Source organism: Microcaecilia unicolor, chromosome 1, assembly GCF_901765095.1.
Source record: "Microcaecilia unicolor chromosome 1, aMicUni1.1, whole genome shotgun sequence".
Classification (NCBI taxonomy): Eukaryota; Metazoa; Chordata; class Amphibia; order Gymnophiona; family Siphonopidae; genus Microcaecilia; species Microcaecilia unicolor.
The window spans coordinates 443886741-443907139 of record NC_044031.1 but is presented as its reverse complement, the minus strand read 5'-3'; the positions used below and the strand labels follow the sequence as shown (position 1 = coordinate 443907139).

General features: G+C 43.4%; 1 protein-coding gene across 1 annotated transcript in view; it reads right to left on the bottom strand.

Annotated features, from left to right (window-relative positions):
• Positions 1-20399, bottom strand: part of DOK6 (docking protein 6) — a 521378-nt gene that overhangs the window by 241356 nt on the left and 259623 nt on the right. The window contains exon 5 of the mRNA XM_030186837.1: positions 3578-3697. Within this exon, the coding sequence (XP_030042697.1) occupies positions 3578-3697 (120 nt within the window). The remainder of the gene's footprint in view (positions 1-3577; positions 3698-20399) is intronic.

Sequence of the window (20399 nt, the reverse complement as noted above, 5' to 3'; positions counted from 1 at the left end):
GTGCTGATTAGCTTGTTAACTAATTAAGTTATGTGCACTGCTATGGAATACACTTTGAGTTCCAAGCAGAAATCTTGGCACGATATATAGAATTCCGTGGATAATATACACACATAAGTGTCATTCTCATCTCTGCTCTTTCTATGCTTTCAACAATGTTTATATATATATTGGGGTTAATTGTATATAAAGCAGTCTAGTTTTAGGTGTGAAGAACATGAACAAATGGCAACATCCTAGTCATTCATACATGTATCTGAACGCTTACGTCCATAAATAAGTAGATTCTGGCTAAATTGTATTCTGTACATACCAAGCTGAGATAGCGCATACTTTGCAAGTGGATGTTCCCAAGGATGGAATTTTGCTGGAGCATGGGTGGGGTGCACACATAGACTATAAAATCTTATAATCTATGTGCAGTTTTGTGCAATGTAAGCACAAGCATTTCCATCAGCTCTATGGCTGGTGTAAGCGATCACAACTTGAATATAGGCATATTTTTGGCCACTTACAGTTGCATTCTACAGAGAAAAGCAGGTGCCTGCTTTTCTTTAAAGAATGCCGTTCAAATAGATAATTTCCTAGCATCTAAATCTAGGTGCTTCCTTATACCATTACCTTTATACCCCTGGATTCTATGTATGGCGCTTTGAGTTGTGTGCCCAAATTTGGACTTGCATCCAATTTGCACGTGCAACTCAATTGATTAACGACCCAATCAGTGATCATAATTGGACAATAACAAGAAAGTATTGGTACTAATTTGCAATAATTAGAACTTACATTTGACTCTTTTTAGGCATATTCTAGAAAGAGATGCACCTAAATTATAGTGCATGTATCGAAAAAGGAGGTGTGGCATGGGAGGGGCATGAGCAGGTCAGAGGCATTCCTAAAATGTATGTGCACTGTTGTAGAATTAGCGGGATCCACACCTAATTTATGCGTGGAGATTTATAACAGATTTTAATTGGCATAAATGGTCACACCTAAATGTAGTCATGGTTCCCAGTGCTATTCTAACTGTAAGTGTGGTTTCTAGAATAGTGTTAAGCGCTGTTTCTCTTTTTGGTGCTAATGTTTTAGGTGCTATTTACAGAATCTAATCCATAATGCATAAAAATAGGCATAATGGGCTATATTTTTAGTGATGGCCGTCAGCATATTAATTTAAATGACAGTCACTTCAAACAGCCGACTCAGTAAGGCACAAAATATTTTTCTCATTTAAGATCTGGCTCCTTATATTGTGCTCACTCAATTTTGTACACAATAAATGAAACTAAAATAGCCTAAACAGCGTACCGAAAAAACAATACCTTTATTAGCTTCAAATATTATATATAAATGTCTCCATTCTGAAGTTTCCTTTTACTAAGCTGCGTTAAGCTCTTAAACACACTTAATGCAGAATGCACCAAAGCGTTCTGCATTAGTTGTGTTATTTGCACGTGCTAAGCATGAGGTATTTATTTATTTTAGAAACATTATACCTTTAGTGCTGTTCAGATTAATCACTCCCAATCTGCATGATGTCAAAAGGGTGGAGATTCATCCCAACCCCAGAAAACCAGTGACTCTGATTGGCTCGGAGTTAACTGCTCACCAGCTCAGTGGTGTTCAGACAAATAATGTAGTATGAAGGGTTGGACAATTTTCAGGTCTCTTGAGGTAGATATTCAGAATTGGTCAGGAGAGGACAGTGAGCAAGCAATTCCTTGATTTTCAGTGGCACCTAACTGTTCTTCCACTGAAAACCCAGTGTGACCATCGTGACACCAACCAGTTAGTGCATAGGCAGTCCATGAAAGGAGTTGTGGGCAGCACCAGGATTTACCTGATTAGAGGAGCTATTCAGTCTGTTAATCAGTTAAGTGCCTGAATAAAGCTAGGATAGCAAAAAGGCTTCTCTAACTTAATCTGGGCACTTACTGTGGTACAGGTTTAAATATCAACAAAAAATGATAAAGGACACAACACTCCTACGAGCAACAGCCAAGTGAAGAAACCAAAGTAGAGATGGATCAAAAACCTTCCAATGAAGTCCAGATGCAAAACTTGTAGGTGGATACTAAATAAACTTTTATTAATAGCAGCAACTGTGCCCAGACGTTACAAGCATCAGAACAATAACGGACTCGACACAGACCTGTGTTTCAGCACGTGGTGCCTGTATCAGGAGTCACTTTGAATATATGGTGATGTGCACTGATGAGCAATACGTTGAAAGGTGACATGACATCATGAATACAGATGAAATAGGACTCCCATAACATTACACAACTCCTGATGCAGGCACCACACACCAAAACATGAGTCTGTGTCAAGTCCGTTATTGTTCTGATGCATGTAAAGTCCGGACACAGTTGCTGCTATTAATAAAAGTGTAATACTATGTACCTTCAGCTTTGGACTCTGGATTTGTTTTGTTTGTTTTGTACCCCGCGCTTTCCCACTCATGGCAGGCTCAATGCGGCTTAAATGGGACAATGGAGGGTTAAGTGACTTGCCCAGAGTCACAAGGAGCTGCCTGTGCCTGAGGTAGGAATTGAACTCAGTTCCTCAGGACCAAAGTCCACCACCCTAACCACTAGGCCACTCCTAGTGCATCCCTACTTTGGTTTCTTCACAGGTTTAAATATCGCCAGTACCCAAATATGTTACAACACTATCTGTGTTGATGCCTGGATTAGGCCTAGCATTAAATATCTGGGTCAGATGCAGCTTATAATGGTCAATGCCTTTGACCGCTGCTAGCTGAATATGAAAAGGGAGTGTATGTGGCAAGTATTTATTCTCAAGCTTAACCCAATTGTCTCTAGTGGTGTGCTGATTCTTAATTCCCACTCTACATGATCTTGCAAGGGACTTTGGCACATCCTAGGAACATCAGCGACCCAGGTCAGATCGGGATCCACTACTTGTCTATTATCATTTTTAATCTTCAGAAAACAACAAAAAGCACATTTGTTTCAGAAGGCTTTTTCTTAATTAAGTTCACCAGCTTATAATACCTGTATCTGATTGCCATGATACCTATATTGACAGCATGTTTTCATTTTATTGCTTTATTGTTTTATAGTGTTATAATGTGAATTTTATTTATGTTTTAAATATTGGTTTTATTGTATTTTATGAATTTTGATTATGTATGTTCATAATTGTGATCTGCTATGAATCATGGAATGTGTGGAATATAAATGTTTTCCATAAATAAATATCTCTTTCCTAGAGAACATGCAGAACCAAGAATCATTCTAATGCTGGTGTATATAGCTAGCAGTGATGGATTTATTCATTTCTGGTGCTGGCATTGAATCTCAGTTGTGTGTGATACAGTATGGTGGCAACATGGGGCTGGTTTAGAAGGAGCATGAACAGGTATGGGATAGGACTTTTTAGTTTTTTTCTTATTTGTGCAATTTTGAGAAACTGTACATCATTAACTCTACTTGGTTATTTTAATTATGGGATATTATGGGAGCCTCTGCTAGGTTTCTACTTTGTGATTAAAATACCTGTATAAGTAGAATTTTTTTGAAGTGGAAACAAAAATAATTAGGAAATCACCTACCATTTTGTTCCCTCTGAACACCAGCAGCAAGGAGATCTGGTTCCCCAAGGCTTATATCATTCAGCTTGTTCCCTAAACACTCCATACAAAGAAGTTTGCACCATTCTTCTGCTTCCAGCTCTGCAAATGAATGGATAAATGAAGCATATCAGAGACATGTTTGAAGAGTACTGCTCTGTTCATACCAAATCATTTTCTATAAAGAAAAGAAATAAAACTATCCCCCTATTTACTAAGCCACTCTAGGGGCTGCCATGCAGAGGTGTAGCCAGACTTCGGCAGGAGGGCGGTCCAGAGCCCGAGGTGAGGGGCACATTTTAGCCCCCACCTGGTGTTGCTGACCTCCCCACCACTTTTGACCCCCCCCCCAGTGCCGCCGCCACCACCACTTTTGACCCTCCCCCCGGCGCTGCCGACCCTCCCCTTTTGACCCCCCTTCCCACCGCCACCAACCCTCCCCCGCCGCCATCAGGTACCTGTGCTGGTGGGGGTCCCCAACCCCTGCCAGCCGAAGTCCTCTTCAGCGCCGGTCTCCGGGCCGACGCGTTGCTGCAGCTGATCTGGAAGGACGTCAGAACGTCAGGACGACTCATTCAGAACAGAATCCTTCCAGATCAGCTGGTTGGGGACCCCCACCAGCACAGGTACCTGACGGTGGCGGGGGACAGTTGGCAGCGGCGGGAAGGGGGGCAGGGCCAAATCTGGGGGGGCCATGCCCCCACAGCCCCACATAGCTACGCCCCTGCTGCCATGTGCTAATGCCAGCACGGCCCATTCACTTTGGGCTGTGTCAGCATTGCCGCATGGCTTAGTAAACAGGGGTAAGTTTCTTCAGTGTGAACTTTCTGAGAACATACTGCATTTTTAGATAAGAGAGGCAAAAATATTTAAACAGTAAAAAATGATTTTACTCAGCAAAAATGACAATCCTATAATCTTGTTATAGAAAAATATTTGTAACAGAATCTTTTGTTTATCTGTGCTATATGCTCCATTTATTATCTATTTATTTTGGTGCATTTTTACCCCACATTTTCCCACAAGAGCAGGCGCAACGTGGCTTACATTAATTCGTTCATAGTTTTCAAGGCTTTTGGTAATGTGTTCCACAGTTGTGTGCTTATGTAGGAAAAACTAGACGCGTAAGTTAATTTGTATTTGAGTCCTTTGCATCTTGGGTAGTACAGATTTAGGTAAGTTTGTGTTGATTTGGATGTGTTTAACTTTGGGCATGAGCTTGTATGTCTGCCAAAGGCCGGTTTAAATGCTGAAGCCCAACTGATGGCAGTTAGGTGCGCAAATGCAGGTATTCAATAGCATCACCTAATTTCTGGAAATTCCCCTGATCTACCCATGCCCCTTTAATGGTCACACCCCATTTGGAATTGCACACTTACCTCCAATATTCAAAACTATTTAACCAGCCAGGAACAGCTCCTGGCCAGTTACATAGCATTTAAGCACCTTAATGGAACATCTGAAAATATTAGAGCAAATGGAACACCTAAAAATATCAAAATATAAATAACATGCAAAACCGTGTCGGGTCCCTGAATATTTGCATCAATAAAGTAGCTTCTGATTACATCTCCAGAGTTGGATTCATCATTTGATCAGCCCCTACTTTCTCCTGTTTGGCTTTTCAGGCATAGAGGTTTTACCCTGTTTGTGCTTTGACTCAAGGCAATGCAGAGCATGAGATAAAATTCTATGGAAAATCTTTCAAACAGATGCATCCTAAAATGCTTTATAGACACAGTGAAAGATACAGCAAAATATTCCATTGAGGTCTTATTGCATTGAATGCAATACAGGCAAAAGTTTTATATAGTCCCCTTAAGTTCACTATTTCACAGGACTTGCTGGGGGATGATTTTATAAGGAACCATCTTTTTTTTATGGAGGTGATTATGATAAGGTCAAAGTGTGAAGTTATGATTTTAATGGGCTAATTATGATGCCTGAGAGGTTTTATAGATTCTGTTTGTTTTAGTTTGTTTTTATTGTATTATGTAGTGTGGAATAAAAATCTTTTAGTAAATAAATAGACCACCTAGGTTTAGGTGGCAATATTATTTATTTATTTTTGTTACATTTGTACCCCATGCTTTCCCACTCATGGCAGGCTCAATGCGGCAGGCAATGGAGGGTTAAGTAACTTGCGCAGAGTCACAAGGAGCTACCTGTGCTGGGAATCAAACTCAGTTCCTCAGGACCAAAGTCCACCACCCTAACCACTAGGCCACTCCTCCACATGTGTAACTGGACACTTACATATATAAAGGGCCTCTTATATCAATCAGTGTAAACGTACACTCCTTGACCATAGATGTGCACATGGGTGATGTCTGGGCAGTGCACAGGCAGAGAGTACATGTATATGCATATATTATAAAATATTATGGTCCTTATTTTACAAGCTCTATTCGCATTTGATACAAGCATAAACCAGCACTTATCTTGCATAAACGTCTTAAGTCCCCATTTTATAAAGCCCAAATATACACGTATCAAACCCAAGTATGTGGAAATAGCACAGGGGCATTGTCTGGGTAGGTTTTGGGTGGGACAAAGATATGGGAAGTTCATACATGTTTATTTACCATTTCAGAAAGGGACTAAAACTCTATGACCTAAAAGATTGATGCCGGACATTACATCTGATACCATGTACGTTTAGGAGTGGGTAATAGCTGATATTGGGTAGCACCTACTGGAGAAATGGGGGGGGGGGGGTTATTGCCTCCCTAATGCCCCAGTGGTTTTTGTCCTCCCCCTCCCCACCAATGCCAAACTGGTAAGGGAAACTGGTCACTTTGAAAGTGTCACAATAATAACTGGTTATGTTTCTAAGGTCAAAAAGATAAACGGTTATGTGCCAGCATATAACTAGTTAAATGTTGGCTTTGAACCTGCTGATAGTCTATTCAGCCCGCAGGACGCAGGGCGCAGGCTGGCTAAGGCCCGCAGTGCTGAGGCTGGAAATTCAATGCCAGGCCGTTTCTGGTTACTGTCATTGAATATTTGTTTTTTTTTTTTTGGCTGGCTTAAACTTAATCGGCTAAGTTAATATTCAGCGCTGGATGGCTAAGTTTATAGGGGCAAAGATAGGACTGCTATTTAGCCTTGACGATTTGGCTGCTAAACTTAGCCAGCAAAGCACTGAATATTTACGGCTAGCTGGTTATATCTTGTGATATAACCAGTTAGCTGCTATGAGCTAGATTCTATATATCACGCCTAAAAAATCCATGCCAAAAAAATATGCCTAGGCATATTCTATAAAGTACGCCTAGGCCATATTCTATAATTAGGTGCATACATTTTGGAATGCCCATGAAATGCCCATTTCCCCGTCCATAGCCATGCCCCGTTTGGCCTGCATGCATTAGAAGTTCAGCGCACATTATTACAGAATACGCCTAGCGAGTTGTGCGCCTAAATTCTATTCGGTTCCAATTAATGCTCATTATTGCTTGTGAAGTGCTGTTATTGGTGCTCACTAGCTTGCTAAGTTATGCACATTGTTATAGAATCTGTGCCGATTTCAGCACAGATCTCTAGGCGCACTATATAGAATCCAGGGGTAGGCACTAATATTCAGCAGAAATAATTGACTGTCTCACACTGAATATTAGCACTTAGTTGATTAAGTATTATTTAAATAACAGCCAGGAAGTGTTCCTGGCCAGTTAAGTAGCGCTAAATATCAGCCAATATATGTTTATTTTTCTGAAATGGATATTTATGCAGGTCCACCTAGCACATAAACATCCATTTCTCCTATATTTTAGAACAGAGTCTATACTGGCAGATTCTACTACTACTACTTATCATTTCTAAAGCGCTACTAGACGTTCGCAACGCTGTACACTTGAACATGAAGAGACAGCCCCTGCTCGACAGAGCTTAGAATCTAATTAGGACAGACAAACAGGACAAACAAGAGATAAGAGAATATTAAAGTGAGGGTGATAAAATAAGGCTTCTGAACAAGTGAATAAGGGTTAGGAGTTAAAAGCAGCATCAAAAAGGTGGGCTTTTAGCTTAGATTTGAAGATGGCCAGAGATGGAGCTTGACGTACCGGCTCAGGAAGTCTATTCCAGGCATATGGTGCAACAAGATAAAAGGAGCGGAGTCTGGAGTTAGCAGTGGAGGAGAAGGGTGCAGATAAGAGAGATTTACCCAGTGAATGGAGTTCCCGGGTAGGAATGTAGGGAGAGATGAGAGTGGAGCGATACTGAGGAACTGCAGAGTGAATGCACTTATAGGTCAATACGAGGAGTTTGAACTGTATGCGGAAACGGATAGGAAGCCTGTGAAGTGACTTGAGGAGAGGGCTAATATGAGCATAACGACACTGGCGGAATATTTCTAAAGTAATGGTGAAGCTTGAAACACCCTGGGTGCATGTCTCAATTCCTACTTCTACAGCCTGTCTAAAATAGGGCTGTATCATGCAGGCTTGCTACCATTTCAGTATGGACATTTACACCGGCCGTATGGCTGGTGTAAGTGATCATGTCTTAAATCAAGGTGCATTTTTGGTCTATTAGATTGTGTTTTATAAAGAAAAGTAGATGCCTACTTTTCTTTAAAAATTTTGGCTTAAATAGGTATGTTTTTGTTGCCTTAAACTAAGCACCTGGTTATAACGTTTAGCCTGATTTCATAAGTACATAAGTACATAAGTAGTGCCATACTGGGAAAGACCAAAGGTCCATCTAGCCCAGCATCCTGTCACCGACAGTGGCCAATCCAGGTCAAGGGCACCTGGCACGCTCCCCAAACGTAAAAACATTCCAGACAAGTTATACCTAAAAATGCGGAATTTTTCCAAGTCCATTTAATAGCGGTCTATGGACTTGTCCTTTAGGAATCTATCTAACCCCTTTTTAAATTCCGTCAAGCTAACCGCCCGTTTATAGCTAATATTAAATTACTTGAACAGTAATGTCATTGTTTACTTGTATAGTAAAACTAAAGCAGTAATAATAATAAAATAGAAATATGATAGAAAAGGAAAAAAAAGATAAGAACAGAACATATTTGAAATGGAATAAGCAACCATATTCATGGATATGCATATATTTAGGGTTTTCTGTGACTGCGAGAGACCAATCCACAGCTCTGCAAAAAGCAATGATTGTCTAGTGATGGGGTCAGGAGACCAATGGCTCTGTACTAGTATTAGAATGTTAATGTGAGTAATTCTCATGGTAAATGTTTAGGGTATTTAGAATGTAAGCTACAAAATGAAGAAATCAGACACATGACGGAAAACTACAAAGCAGTCTGTAAGCAGCTTATGAGATTTCCCTGTCATACATTTTGGAAACTCAATAAAGCTCTTGACTCCTTGAGGAATTCTGAGGGTGACCGCTTTACCAACCCCATCCACTAGTATAAATATTCTGCTGGAAGACATCAGAATGCCTAGGATTGATGTTAGCATTATTCTCAAATTGACTTTCATGAATCAATGACCTCATTGTCACTTTTCACTGGTAATTAAGCCCGCAGGCTACTGTAAGGGACCTAATTTCTTATCTCAATATTTCCTGGAAATCTGTCCCAGCCTCTGTGCTTCATCTTGTAAAATGTAGTATCCAATGAATATTTTTAAATAAATTATGTGACTGTGTGTCCTCATTAGGGTGTCTGGTAATTCTGCATGGCAGCTTGTCATTGATCTAAATAAAGGAATAAAACAGCTAAGTCAGCATTTGTGTGGTGATGGTCTTGATAGGAAAAACATTGGAGTTGATAGATCATTTTTGGGAACAAAACATGGGATTGGTTTGTCCAGTTTAAGGACAGAAAGGATGTATTTGAGAATGTTAAGCATTTTTGTAAAAGATTCACCATCTGAGAAGTGACTGTTATTCTCCTATGCATTGACAATTTGGTATCAAACAAGCATATAATGAGGTTTTTAGGGCTAGACAAACTCTTGGCTATGCAGAAACAAATGTTCAAAGTGATGTTTTTTTCAGTAAGAAACATTTTACTTGTTAATTGACTGAAAAATGCCTTCTACCCGCATCTCTTTTTGATTCTTTAATTCCACTGGTTTCTATCCATTCCTTGTGCTCTATTAATGAAAATTTTCTGATGATCCCTCTGCCATCTCATGCTACTTGGGCATCTACCAGAGACGCAGCTTACTATCTCCCATGTTTACTAAGCCATGCTAATGGCTGCCGTGTGCTAAAGCCAGCACAACCCATTCAATATGAATGGCATGTGTCGGCATTGCCGTGTGGTTTTCTAAACGGGGGTGGGGGTATATATTTAGTATAGCTGTTATGGAATTCTTTTCCCATAACCATTGCAGATATTCAAGGGTTCTCTTAAAACCTATTTAAGACAATTAGGGCTAGATTCTATACATGGCACCTGAAAATTCTGCAAGGAAAAAAAATACATCTAGGTGAATTCTATGAGGTATGCCTACATTTTATAGAATAGGCTTAAATTTCCATGCAGTATATATGTCAAGCACCTTTCCATGTGACCAAATTTAGTCATGGCCATTTATGCCATGTGTTACTTGGCGTACATCTCACCTAAATTAGGTGCAGAGCAGGTGTATTCTATAACAAAGTGCATAGATTTTAGAAACACCCACACCCTACCCATGGCCTTTTTGGCCGAAACACGGACCGTGTAGGGTCCCAATAAAATTTCCTTGGTGCTCTTACCATCTGTGGTTTCAGTCTGGTCTTTCTGGATTTCTTCCGCTTGTTTTCACTCTCTAGGGACAGGCAGGTTCACTGGAGTCTGCAGAACTTGCCTGTCCCTCACTATTGAAAATGTGGTAGTGAAACAGCACTGCCCATTGGCTGGACTGTAGATGGAGGATACCTGCTCAGCTTGGATGGAACAGTGGTTCTTACTCAACTATGACACCCATGAATACTACCACAATGAACCCTTCCTCTCCTTCAATATCTTGGGGCTCCCTTTAACCTGTCTTATTGCATTAAAAAGGATAGTAGCAGAGCAGGGCTTCTCTTAGCTTTTTCCAGGAATTTTTGCATGTCTTCCTCTTTCTGAGTTGTCTTGTAACATATAAGGGCTAACCTTCTTTCCTTTACCTTTTCAGCTACTATGTTTGAGATCTAGAGTGGCCTTCTTTTCCTCTTACTTTTATGTAATTTTCTAACATAAGGGTTTGTTGCCTTTAAAATAGCTCCTTTCAGTTTTGCACACTGCTGTTTTACTTCCTTCAGCTGTTCCCATCCAACTGTTCCTTGAAAATTTTTCCATTCTTGGCAAAGATAGTTCTTTTAAAATTTAGGACCTTCAATCTTGAGTAAGCCATCTCTTTCTTTGCGATTAATAACGCCCCTCCCCAAATCCCCCCTTTTCAATGACCCTGCTTGTGGAAAGGAGGGTGATACAGAAGAGAGCCAGGACAGCTTGCATGTACCAAAGGTACTTCACTCCTCAGGCTGAGCTGATGTGTTTTGGCTTCCAACTCCATATATCCCCTCCTGAGGAAGGAGAGTGTGCACCATCTGTTCCGGGGGTTTGAGGTTGGTGGTGTTACCTGGAGGGTTGACACCAGCCTTGCGGCAGACCTCCTGCTTCAGTTGGTGCCATTTCCTCTTGCAGTCATCAACCTCTCTGTTGCCATGATGAACAGCATTGAGGCATTCACAGATGACACCCCACTGCCTCTGGTGGAGGCTGAGAGCCTTTCAGGCTTGTTTTTGAAAGAGAAGGGCGTCCATCTTCCGACACAAATCGGGAGATCGGCATAATTGAAAGCTAATTTTGGGCGCCCTCAACTGCGGTCTGTCATGGGGACGATCAAAGTTCACAGGGGTGTGTCGGAGGTGTAGCAAAGGCAGGACTGGGGTGTGCTTACGAGATGGGTATCCTCGGCAGAAAAAAGAAGGGCGTCCCTGATGAGCATTTGGTCGACTTTTACTTGGTTCATTTGTTTTCACAGCCAAGCCTCAAAAAGGTGCCCAAACTGACCAGATGACCACCGGAGGGAATCGGGGATGACTTCCCCTTACTCCCCCACTGGTCACTAACCCCCCCACCCTTAAAAAAAAGTATTTTTTTTTGCCAGCCTCAAATGTCATACCCAGCTCCATCATAGCAGTATGCAGGTCCCTGGAGCAGTTTTAGTGAGTGCAGTGTACTTCAGGCAGGCGGACCCAGGCCCATCCCCCCTACCTATTACACTTGTGCTGGTAAATGTGAGCCCTTCAAAACCCACCCAAACCCCAGTGTACCCACATGTAGGTGCTCCCCTTCACCCCTTAGTGCTATGGTAGTGGTGTACAGTGGTGGGGAGTGGGTTTTGGGGGTGTTTGGGGGGCTCAGTACCAAAGGCAAAGGAGCTATGCACCTGGGAGCAATTTGTGAAGTCCATTGCAGTGCCCCCTAGGGTGGCCGGTTGGTGTCCTGGCATGTCAGGGGGACCAGTGCACTATGAATGCTGGCTCCTCTCATGACCAAATACCTTGGATTTGGTCGTTTTTGAGATGGGCGTCCTGGGTTTCCATTATCGACGAAAACCAGGGACAGCCATCTCAACATTTAGGTCGACCATCTCTAAGGTCGACCTAAATGTTGAGATTTGGGCGTCCCCAAGCGTATTATTGAAATAAAAGATGGACGCCCATCTTGTTTCGATAATACGGGTTTCCCCGCCCCATCGCCAGGACACCCTTAGAGATGGGCGCCCTTAGAGATGGTCGTCCCCGTTTGATTATGCCCCTCCATGTCACCTGCTGGAACACAAGTTTGAATGCCTCTTGGAGATCTCCTTCACTAGCAGGTCAATCTCAGCATCTGTGAAGTTGCTCTTCCTACTAGGTGCTTTCTTCTTTGGAGCCATTGTGAAAACAGCAGAAGGAGATTTGCAAATACTGTGATGAATGTTTAAGTAGGCTTCTGGGAACAATTAGGGTGGGGATAGCTAGATGTTTTGCAGATGGTCATTTTTTTTCTGATTATGACCCACATCTGAAAATGTCTGCAGGAAATAGCTGGCGATATAGACATTGTGATTCGATTATAGGCCTCAGGTGTAGACATTTTGGGGAGATTGCACTTCATTTTCAAGACTGGTGGACATTATTATGAATCCCCCCTGAGGCAGGATCAAAACAGGGGACTCCTCTGTTGGGGCAAAAATGGGTGGCCACCCTTGATGTCCTTGAGTTGAAGCCGAGGCTCTCCTTGGCTGGATTAAGAAAGAAGTTGTATCTTCGGTCCAGCAGTGAAGCTAAGTGACAGTTTCTGTATATTCACATATTGGGAAATTTCTCCATTTTTTTTGAGAAATAGGTTGTTTTGGATAGGGGACTATCTTTATAATAAATAGATTCCTCTGTTTTTTTTCCACATACTTTTTCTCCCTGTTGGGAGTTTTAAACTCTGTGGTTGGTTTTGGAGGCTTCTAGGAAACCAGTGATGTTAAGTCCATTAAAGGGTAGGCAGTCTCTGTAGGCACCCTGAACTCGTGAGGTTTCATTTGTTAAAAATTAGAGTTTTGATAAGATAGTCTGCTACTCATTACATTATTTGGAGAGCATTCTGTGTTGTGAAGCTTCTAGTATTTTGTTGCTTTTTAGCTCCAGATTTAATAATTTGACTTCTATGAGATAGAATTTCTCCTCATGTGTCTCCCCAGTAAGCTCCATCTCTAATTGTGTGGTGAACCCCATTCCCCTTTACTCAGGTACCTGCCCATTCCTAGGGTTTGGGTGGGGGGACCATTGGATGTATTGATTGTCAATTCCAGAGCAGTGAACACACTCCTATAAATTGCCATAGTTGAGCAAATTTGAATCTTTTCTCCAGTCCTACTACTACTACTACTTATCATTTCTATAGCGCTACTAGACATACAAAGTGCTATACACTGGACACTACACAGTCCCTGTTTGACAGAGTTTACAATCTAATTAGGACAGACAAACAGGACAAATAAGGGAAAAAGGAATTACTAAGGTGAGAATGATAAAACATGGGTACTGAACAAGTGAGTAAGGGTTAGGAGCAGGGGTGTGCTGGTAAATTGTTAACAGGGGGCTCTCTCTTGCCAGCAAAGTAAATGAGAATTCAGGAGGGGCCCAAGCCCACATTTTGGGATCCATTTGTTAAAGTAGCCATGGAGAACCGGCTCCAAAATTCTTAAAAACTTAACAAACGGCTCTCGAGAGCTTGCTCCAGCACACCACTGGTTAGGAGTTAAAAGCAGCATCAAAAAGGTGAACAGGGCAGTTTACAAAAATATAGGAACTACAGAGTTCCATAGTAAAATTAAAATTATTAAAACAACTAAGAAAATCACTGGGGAGAAAGGAAATGAAGAAGGGTGTTTTAAAACTTAATTTCATTCTTTTCTGATTGGATATACTAGATCACACTCGTTGTTAAACCTTCGGAATAATAATCACAGTTGACCCCTGAAGCAGGCATTTGCCAAAACGCAGCTCATGCTGGGTCTCTCAATAAAGGTTGCTGTCTGTACCGATTCCTGATGCATACGTGATTTCCCTTTGTTATATGGCTTCCGTTGCACTATTGAGTCCTTCTCCTTGACTTGGTCAACACTGAATATCAGCCAGCACGCACATACCTTCCAAGTAGCAGCCAGAATATTTTTATTGCACTCTCCTTCTGTCCTTCCTGACAATCCTCCTCAATAGCATCTTGTTTCCCCATAACCCCCCCCCCTACAAGAGCTTACTCCAAACCTCCTCAAGATCAGCCTGCTTCTCAAGATCTTACCCCCTTCTAAACTCGTCCATAAGATATAACCCCTCCCAAAACTCTTCCCAAAGAGCAGCACCCTCCCAGACCCCGCTTGAAATTTCCCCCTTCTAAAGATCCCCTCAACCCCCTGTAGACCCCCATCTCGGGCTTATCTTAGGATGCCTGGTGGTCCAGGGAACTGAAGTTGCTCCTAATCATATTAATTCCAGGTGCAAAATGGCAGTTGCAACCTCTAGCAGTAGTCTCATGGTAGTACTGCTAGGGTCAGTCTTCCTATAAGGGAAATATTGTTATGGGAGTTAGTGCTGCTTTGGTATGGCAGAGGATCTAAGGTGCTAAGTACTAATAATATTTCTAAATGTGGGATTCTTAATTAGAATACATGTTTTTTTTTCTGTAGGTTAATGTTTATAATGCTATTTTTATTACGTAAACATTTAGAGGAAAATAATAAAAACCCCTTCCATGGGTAAAATGGCATTTTACTAGTGAAAAACCAGGCTTTCATTATTGCCCAACAACCCCAACTTCTCTCAGATAAAAGTATGCTCATTCAATAATGCAAGGTTTATTCACCTCTCTATTGAAAAGATGGTCCAAGAAAGGGACTGGAATGGGGCAAGGGAGTTTTTCTATTTCAAAAATTTGGTAACCCTAATGCTTTATTTCCCTCTCTCCTGATAAGAACATTTTCCCCCTTGTGGGAGTCAAGTACGGTACTAACAGGAGGGGGAGGGGGAACATACTTTACATGCATGCATATCTGACACATTGATGCAAGAAATGTGAGAAACATTCAAGGGAATGTAGACTTCCCCCATATCCCTGTAGATAAACGTGCTTCTTTTCTGAAAATGGAAGAGAACTTTCTGAATTATTACAAGGTTAATAGCTAAAACCCAATTCACTTCATTTGCTGCTCATTCATAGGTGAAAAACAAAAAAAGCACATTCCATAGCAGTGAACCAATTTCTTTTTAAATTACAGCCGTATGAAAAATAAAGCAAGTGATGGCTGAAAAAGATCAAATTGCTGTTATAAACCAATCAATATAGTTTATAGTAGCAATAATCCCCTCTTGCCAGCTTTCACCTTATAATGACCTGTTTGTGAGAACATTAAATAGCCTCAATTTCACCTCTAGCTGGTAATTAACAAAACCACTTCTTAACTACAACTAATGAACAATTCTTCAAGGAATTAATTCTAAAAAAAAAAAAAAAAACCTTGCAGCTTTAGATAGCCAAGAGACCTAGCACCTAGCATAAGATGTTGTTTTTGTAATGCAGGGGTCCCTTTTACCAAGCTACAGTAAAAGACACTGCGGTGGCGTCAACACATGGGATTGCCACGCCCCGAGGCCCCATTTTTACCGCATTGGGTAAAAGGCCAATATATGCCAAGTAAAACTTGGTGTAAAAGCCAGCGACTAAGTCAGGCATGGAGCGAATATATTCTACATCAGCACACATAGATTTTAGAAATGCACATGACCCGCCCATGTCCGCGTCCCCTTTTCAGTTCTGCATCTTAGAATTTACGCATAGAACTTTACAGAATATGCTTAGCAAGTTCGCATAATTTCTAATTAAAGCCAATTAATGTCAAATAATTGCCTGTGAAGTGCCAATTATCAGCACTGATTGGCTTGCTATGATAATTAAGTTGCACATGCAAATCAGAATATGACCTGATTTGCACACACAACTCCGGTCGCACTATATAGAACCCAGGGGATTATGTGCATATAAGACTATTGTGGGGTTCAATCCTTTTTCCAGTAAAAAACACTAAAGGCTCTGTTTATTAAGCTGCATTATAGGTGTGTTAACATTTTTAACGCACGTTAACTGTGTATGCCTACAATATCCCTATAGGTGCCCACACGGTTAGCATGTGCGCTGATTGTAGGCATGTTAAAAATGCTAGCGCACCTTAATAAACAGGGCCCTAAAGTATAAGGCTTCAGGAATTTTGAGCAATCTAAATATATTAATTTCATTGAGGCACTAGCATTTTTAAATTCATTCATTTATTCCAAATTCTGAATATATTAAACAAAGAGATTATCCAGCTTACAATCGAAAGACAAAAACGCCTATATTGCGACCTAAATCGGGAGATAGACGTTTATCTCCCAAAAACGATTAAATCAATATAATGGAAACCAGGGGCGTAGCTACGGGTGGGCCTGGATGGGCCCAGGCCCACCCAGTTTAGCTTCAGGCCCGCCCAGAAGCAGATCCTTACCCTCTCCCGACTCCCACCCCTGCCGCAGCGCTTCATTTAATTCTCTGGGCGCTGCTGTCACAGTCTCCCACCCCTGCGCTTACAGTTTGCTACGGCGCTGACAGCAACTCTACAGATGCGGAACCGACGTCCGACGTCCTGCTCCGGGACCTTCCCTCCGCCGCGCTGATGTAACTTCCGGTTTACGGAGGCGGGACGCGGAAGGCCCCGGAGCAGGATGTCGGACGTCAGTGTATCTGTAGAGTTGCTGTCAGCGCCGTAGCAAACGGTAAGCGCCGCCGCGGGGGGTGGGAGACTGTGCATTTACAGCAGTGCGGACAGAATTAAATGAAGCGCTGCGGCAGGGGTAGGAGAGGCTGAGGAAGTCAGTGGGGTGCTGGGCCAGTAAGGGGAGGCTGGGAAGGGAACAGAAGGGTGCTGGACTTGCCAGGGGCAGAGGGTTGGAGGGAAGGGGAGAAGTTTGGGATTTGCAGAGGGAAGGGGAGAAGTTTGGGATTTGCAGAGGGGAGGCTGGAAGGAAGGGGAGAGGTTTGGGATTTGCAGAGGGGAGGTTGGAGGGAAGGGGAGAAGTTTGGGATTTGCAGAGGGGAGGTTGGAGGGAAAGGGAGAGGTTTGGGATTTGCAGAGGGGAGGCTGGAAGGAAGGGGAGAGGTTTGGGATTTGCAGAGGGGAGGTTGGAGGGAAGGGGAGAGGTTTGGGATTTACAGAGGGAAGGTTTTGGATTTGCAGAGGGAAGGGGAGAGGTTTGGGATTTGCAGAGGGGAGGTTGGAGGGAAGAGGAGAGGTGCATGGAAAAAGAGCCAGATGCATAAGGGGAAGGAAAGATTGGAAGAGAAGCTGGTTGGGGGATGGGATCAGAGAGGAGAGGGACACATTGGTGTGGAGAAGGGAGAAAGGGGACATAGGTAAGTATACAGAAGGGAGATGATGGGCATTAGGTGGGAGCATGGGGACAGGGACACAAATGTGAGATGCTGTGTGGGGATGGTACATGGGCACAGAGGGGTAATACCTGACAAGGGGGGGGGGGTGGGGGACGGGGATATGGAATAGAGATAAAATGCTGGACACTGGAGAGGGGGGTATATGGACACAGAGGGGGGGGGGGAGAGATACCAGACAAGGGGGAGAATAGGAACACAGAAGGGATATGCTGGGCATGGGGTGCATAGGTGAACAGAGGAATGATGATGGATGAGGGGATATGAACACAGGAGAGATACTGGACAAGGAAATATAGGAAAACAGAGATGGGAGATGGATGATGGACATGAAGAAAGAAGAAATGTCAAATAGGAGACCCTGGCAAGTGAGTTAAGAGAAGAAAGAGGGAAGCAGAAACCAGAGACTGGGACCAATATGATTTGAGAAAAAATGACCAGACAACAAAATGTATAAAAATATTATTTTATTGTCAATGTTGTGAATATAATATGTTGGATTTGGAATGTACATCTTGCCAAAGTTGATGTTAAACATGGCTGGGGTCCAGGACAGAAATCTAGGAAAGGACCCCAAAGTCCATTACCAGGCTGCTCCTTCAGCTTCCAGCATGCAGGCTTTCTCTGGCCAAGGAACCAAGCACAATTGCCCTAGTTGCATCCCCTAACACCATCCCTGGCATGTGCCATCTTTATATTTTGCACAGGAGCAAATGCCTTTCTTTCTTGTTTCTCTGGTGTTGTACTACATGCAAGGTCTAGTTTCTTGGGGTTTCCGTTTAACTTATATTTCTAGAGTTTGTGGTCACTTATTCTGTATTTGGCATTTGTGTCTTGTGTGTGTGACTGAGGTATTCTGTTAGCATGAAGTTTCCATGTAGCATTCTGTAGTAATTTGGCTTGTTCAGCTTACCTGATAAATGTATTTGTATTTTAGGGCCCTACTATAATATTTAAGGCACTTCTTTTTCATAGGTAGGATCTTTGTTTTTGGAAGTTAGTGTTGGCATGGTAGATTTGCTCTAGGTTCTGAGTGACTTTTGTTTTATAGATTTTTTTAAAGTTAATTTATAATATGTCTGTAATTGAGATTACACTAGAAAACAAAATTTCTTTATATGATGAGTTTTATGGAGAATTGTCCTTGCTGTGCTCTGTATCCATTGTTGGTGGAGGGCCAGGAGGTTCTCTGGATGCAGAATGTGTTTGGCTTCAATACCATATATGTGTTGGAGGACCATGGCTCAGTGGGGCTGAATAGTGCAGTCTATTGTACTTCCCTTAGCTCTCAATTGGCCTGCAGCCACTGAAGCCTGCACTGCAACCCTCATGGAAGTTATGGGGAGTGGGGTAGGGACAGAGCATGGGTGCATCAGGTTGCTGTTTTTTCTCTTTCAAAAAAGTTGGCAACTCTAGTGCCCACCCATCCAACCTGTCGGCCCACCCAAAAATTGCCTTCTGGCTACGCCACTGATGGAAACAAAAGTTTCAGTGCGTCCATGTCGCTCCTACGTTCACTTAAAAATGCCCAAATAAGGGGCGTCGGGGGCGTGTTAGGGGCGGTGATACGACGTGGTCGTGTACAACGTATAACGGATAGCGAAATGGCTCTGGTTGGGCAGGAACACGGGCGTAATATGTTGGACCCGAAATAAAAGCGACCAGAGCAAAGGGGAAATCGTCTTTAGACCCATTAGCGATTGTGCGTAGTTGGAGAGTGGCGAGATCAATGGTGGAAGAGCTGAATTGGTGGTTGCAGAGAGAAAGCCGAGCGTGATGAGTACCTGTTACGTTCGTCTGTGTGCCCTGCCTCTTTTGTGTCTTACCTTTTGACCATAGGCGTAGACTGGGGGGGCGAAGGGGGCAATGCCCCCCCAAACGACGATGAGGCGCCACCGCGCCATTAGTTTAAAAAAAAAAAAACACATGCAGGCACGCGCTCCTCTCCATCCGCTTGGCTTTCCTGCTCTCTCTGTCTGCGTCCCGCGTCTGTCTGACGTCAGAGGAAGGCGGGACGCAGACAGAGAGGGCAGGGAAGCCAAGCAGAGTAGCGGACGGAGAGAAGCGTGTCCGTCTACCCCTCTCTCTTCCTCCCTCCCTCCCTCCGCCGCAGGCAGCAGTCTTTTCCAGTGTTCCTGGCAGCGGTAGCGATGTACACGCTGCCTTTGGCTCTGCCCCGAAGCCTTCTCTTCAAGTTCCTGTTCCCGCATAGGGGGGGGAGCAGAGGGAAGATGGATGGGACTGGGAGGGGTGGGGAGCAGAGGGAAGGAGCAGGAGATGAATGGGACTGGGAGGGGTGGGGAGCAGAGGGAAGGAGCAAGAGATGGATGGGACTGGGAGGGGTGGGAAGGAGCAGGAGATGGATGGGACTGGGTGGGGTGGGAAGCAGAGGGAAGGAGCAGGAGATGGATGGGACTGGGAGGGGTGGGAAGGAGCAGGAGATGGATGGGACTGGGTGGGGTGGGAAGCAGAGGGAAGGAGCAGGAGATGGATGGGACTGGGAGGGGTGGGAAGCAGAGGGAAGGAGCAGGAGATGGATGGGACTGGGTGGGGTGGGGTGGGAAGGAGCACGAGATGGATGGGACTGCGAGGGGTGGGGAGCAGAGGGAAGGAGCAAGAGATGGATGGGACTGCGAGGGGTGGGAAGCAGAGGGAAGGAGCAGGAGATGAATGGGACTGGGAGGGGTGGGAAACAGAGGGAAGGAGCAGGAGATGAATGGGACTGGGAGGGGTGGGAAGCAGAGGGAAGGAGCAGGAGATGAATGGGACTGGGAGGGGTGGGAAGCAGAGGGAAGGAGCAAGAGATGGATGGGACTGCGAGGGGTGGGGAGCAGAGGGAAGGAGCAACAGATGGATGGGACTGCGAGGGGTGGGGAGCAGAGG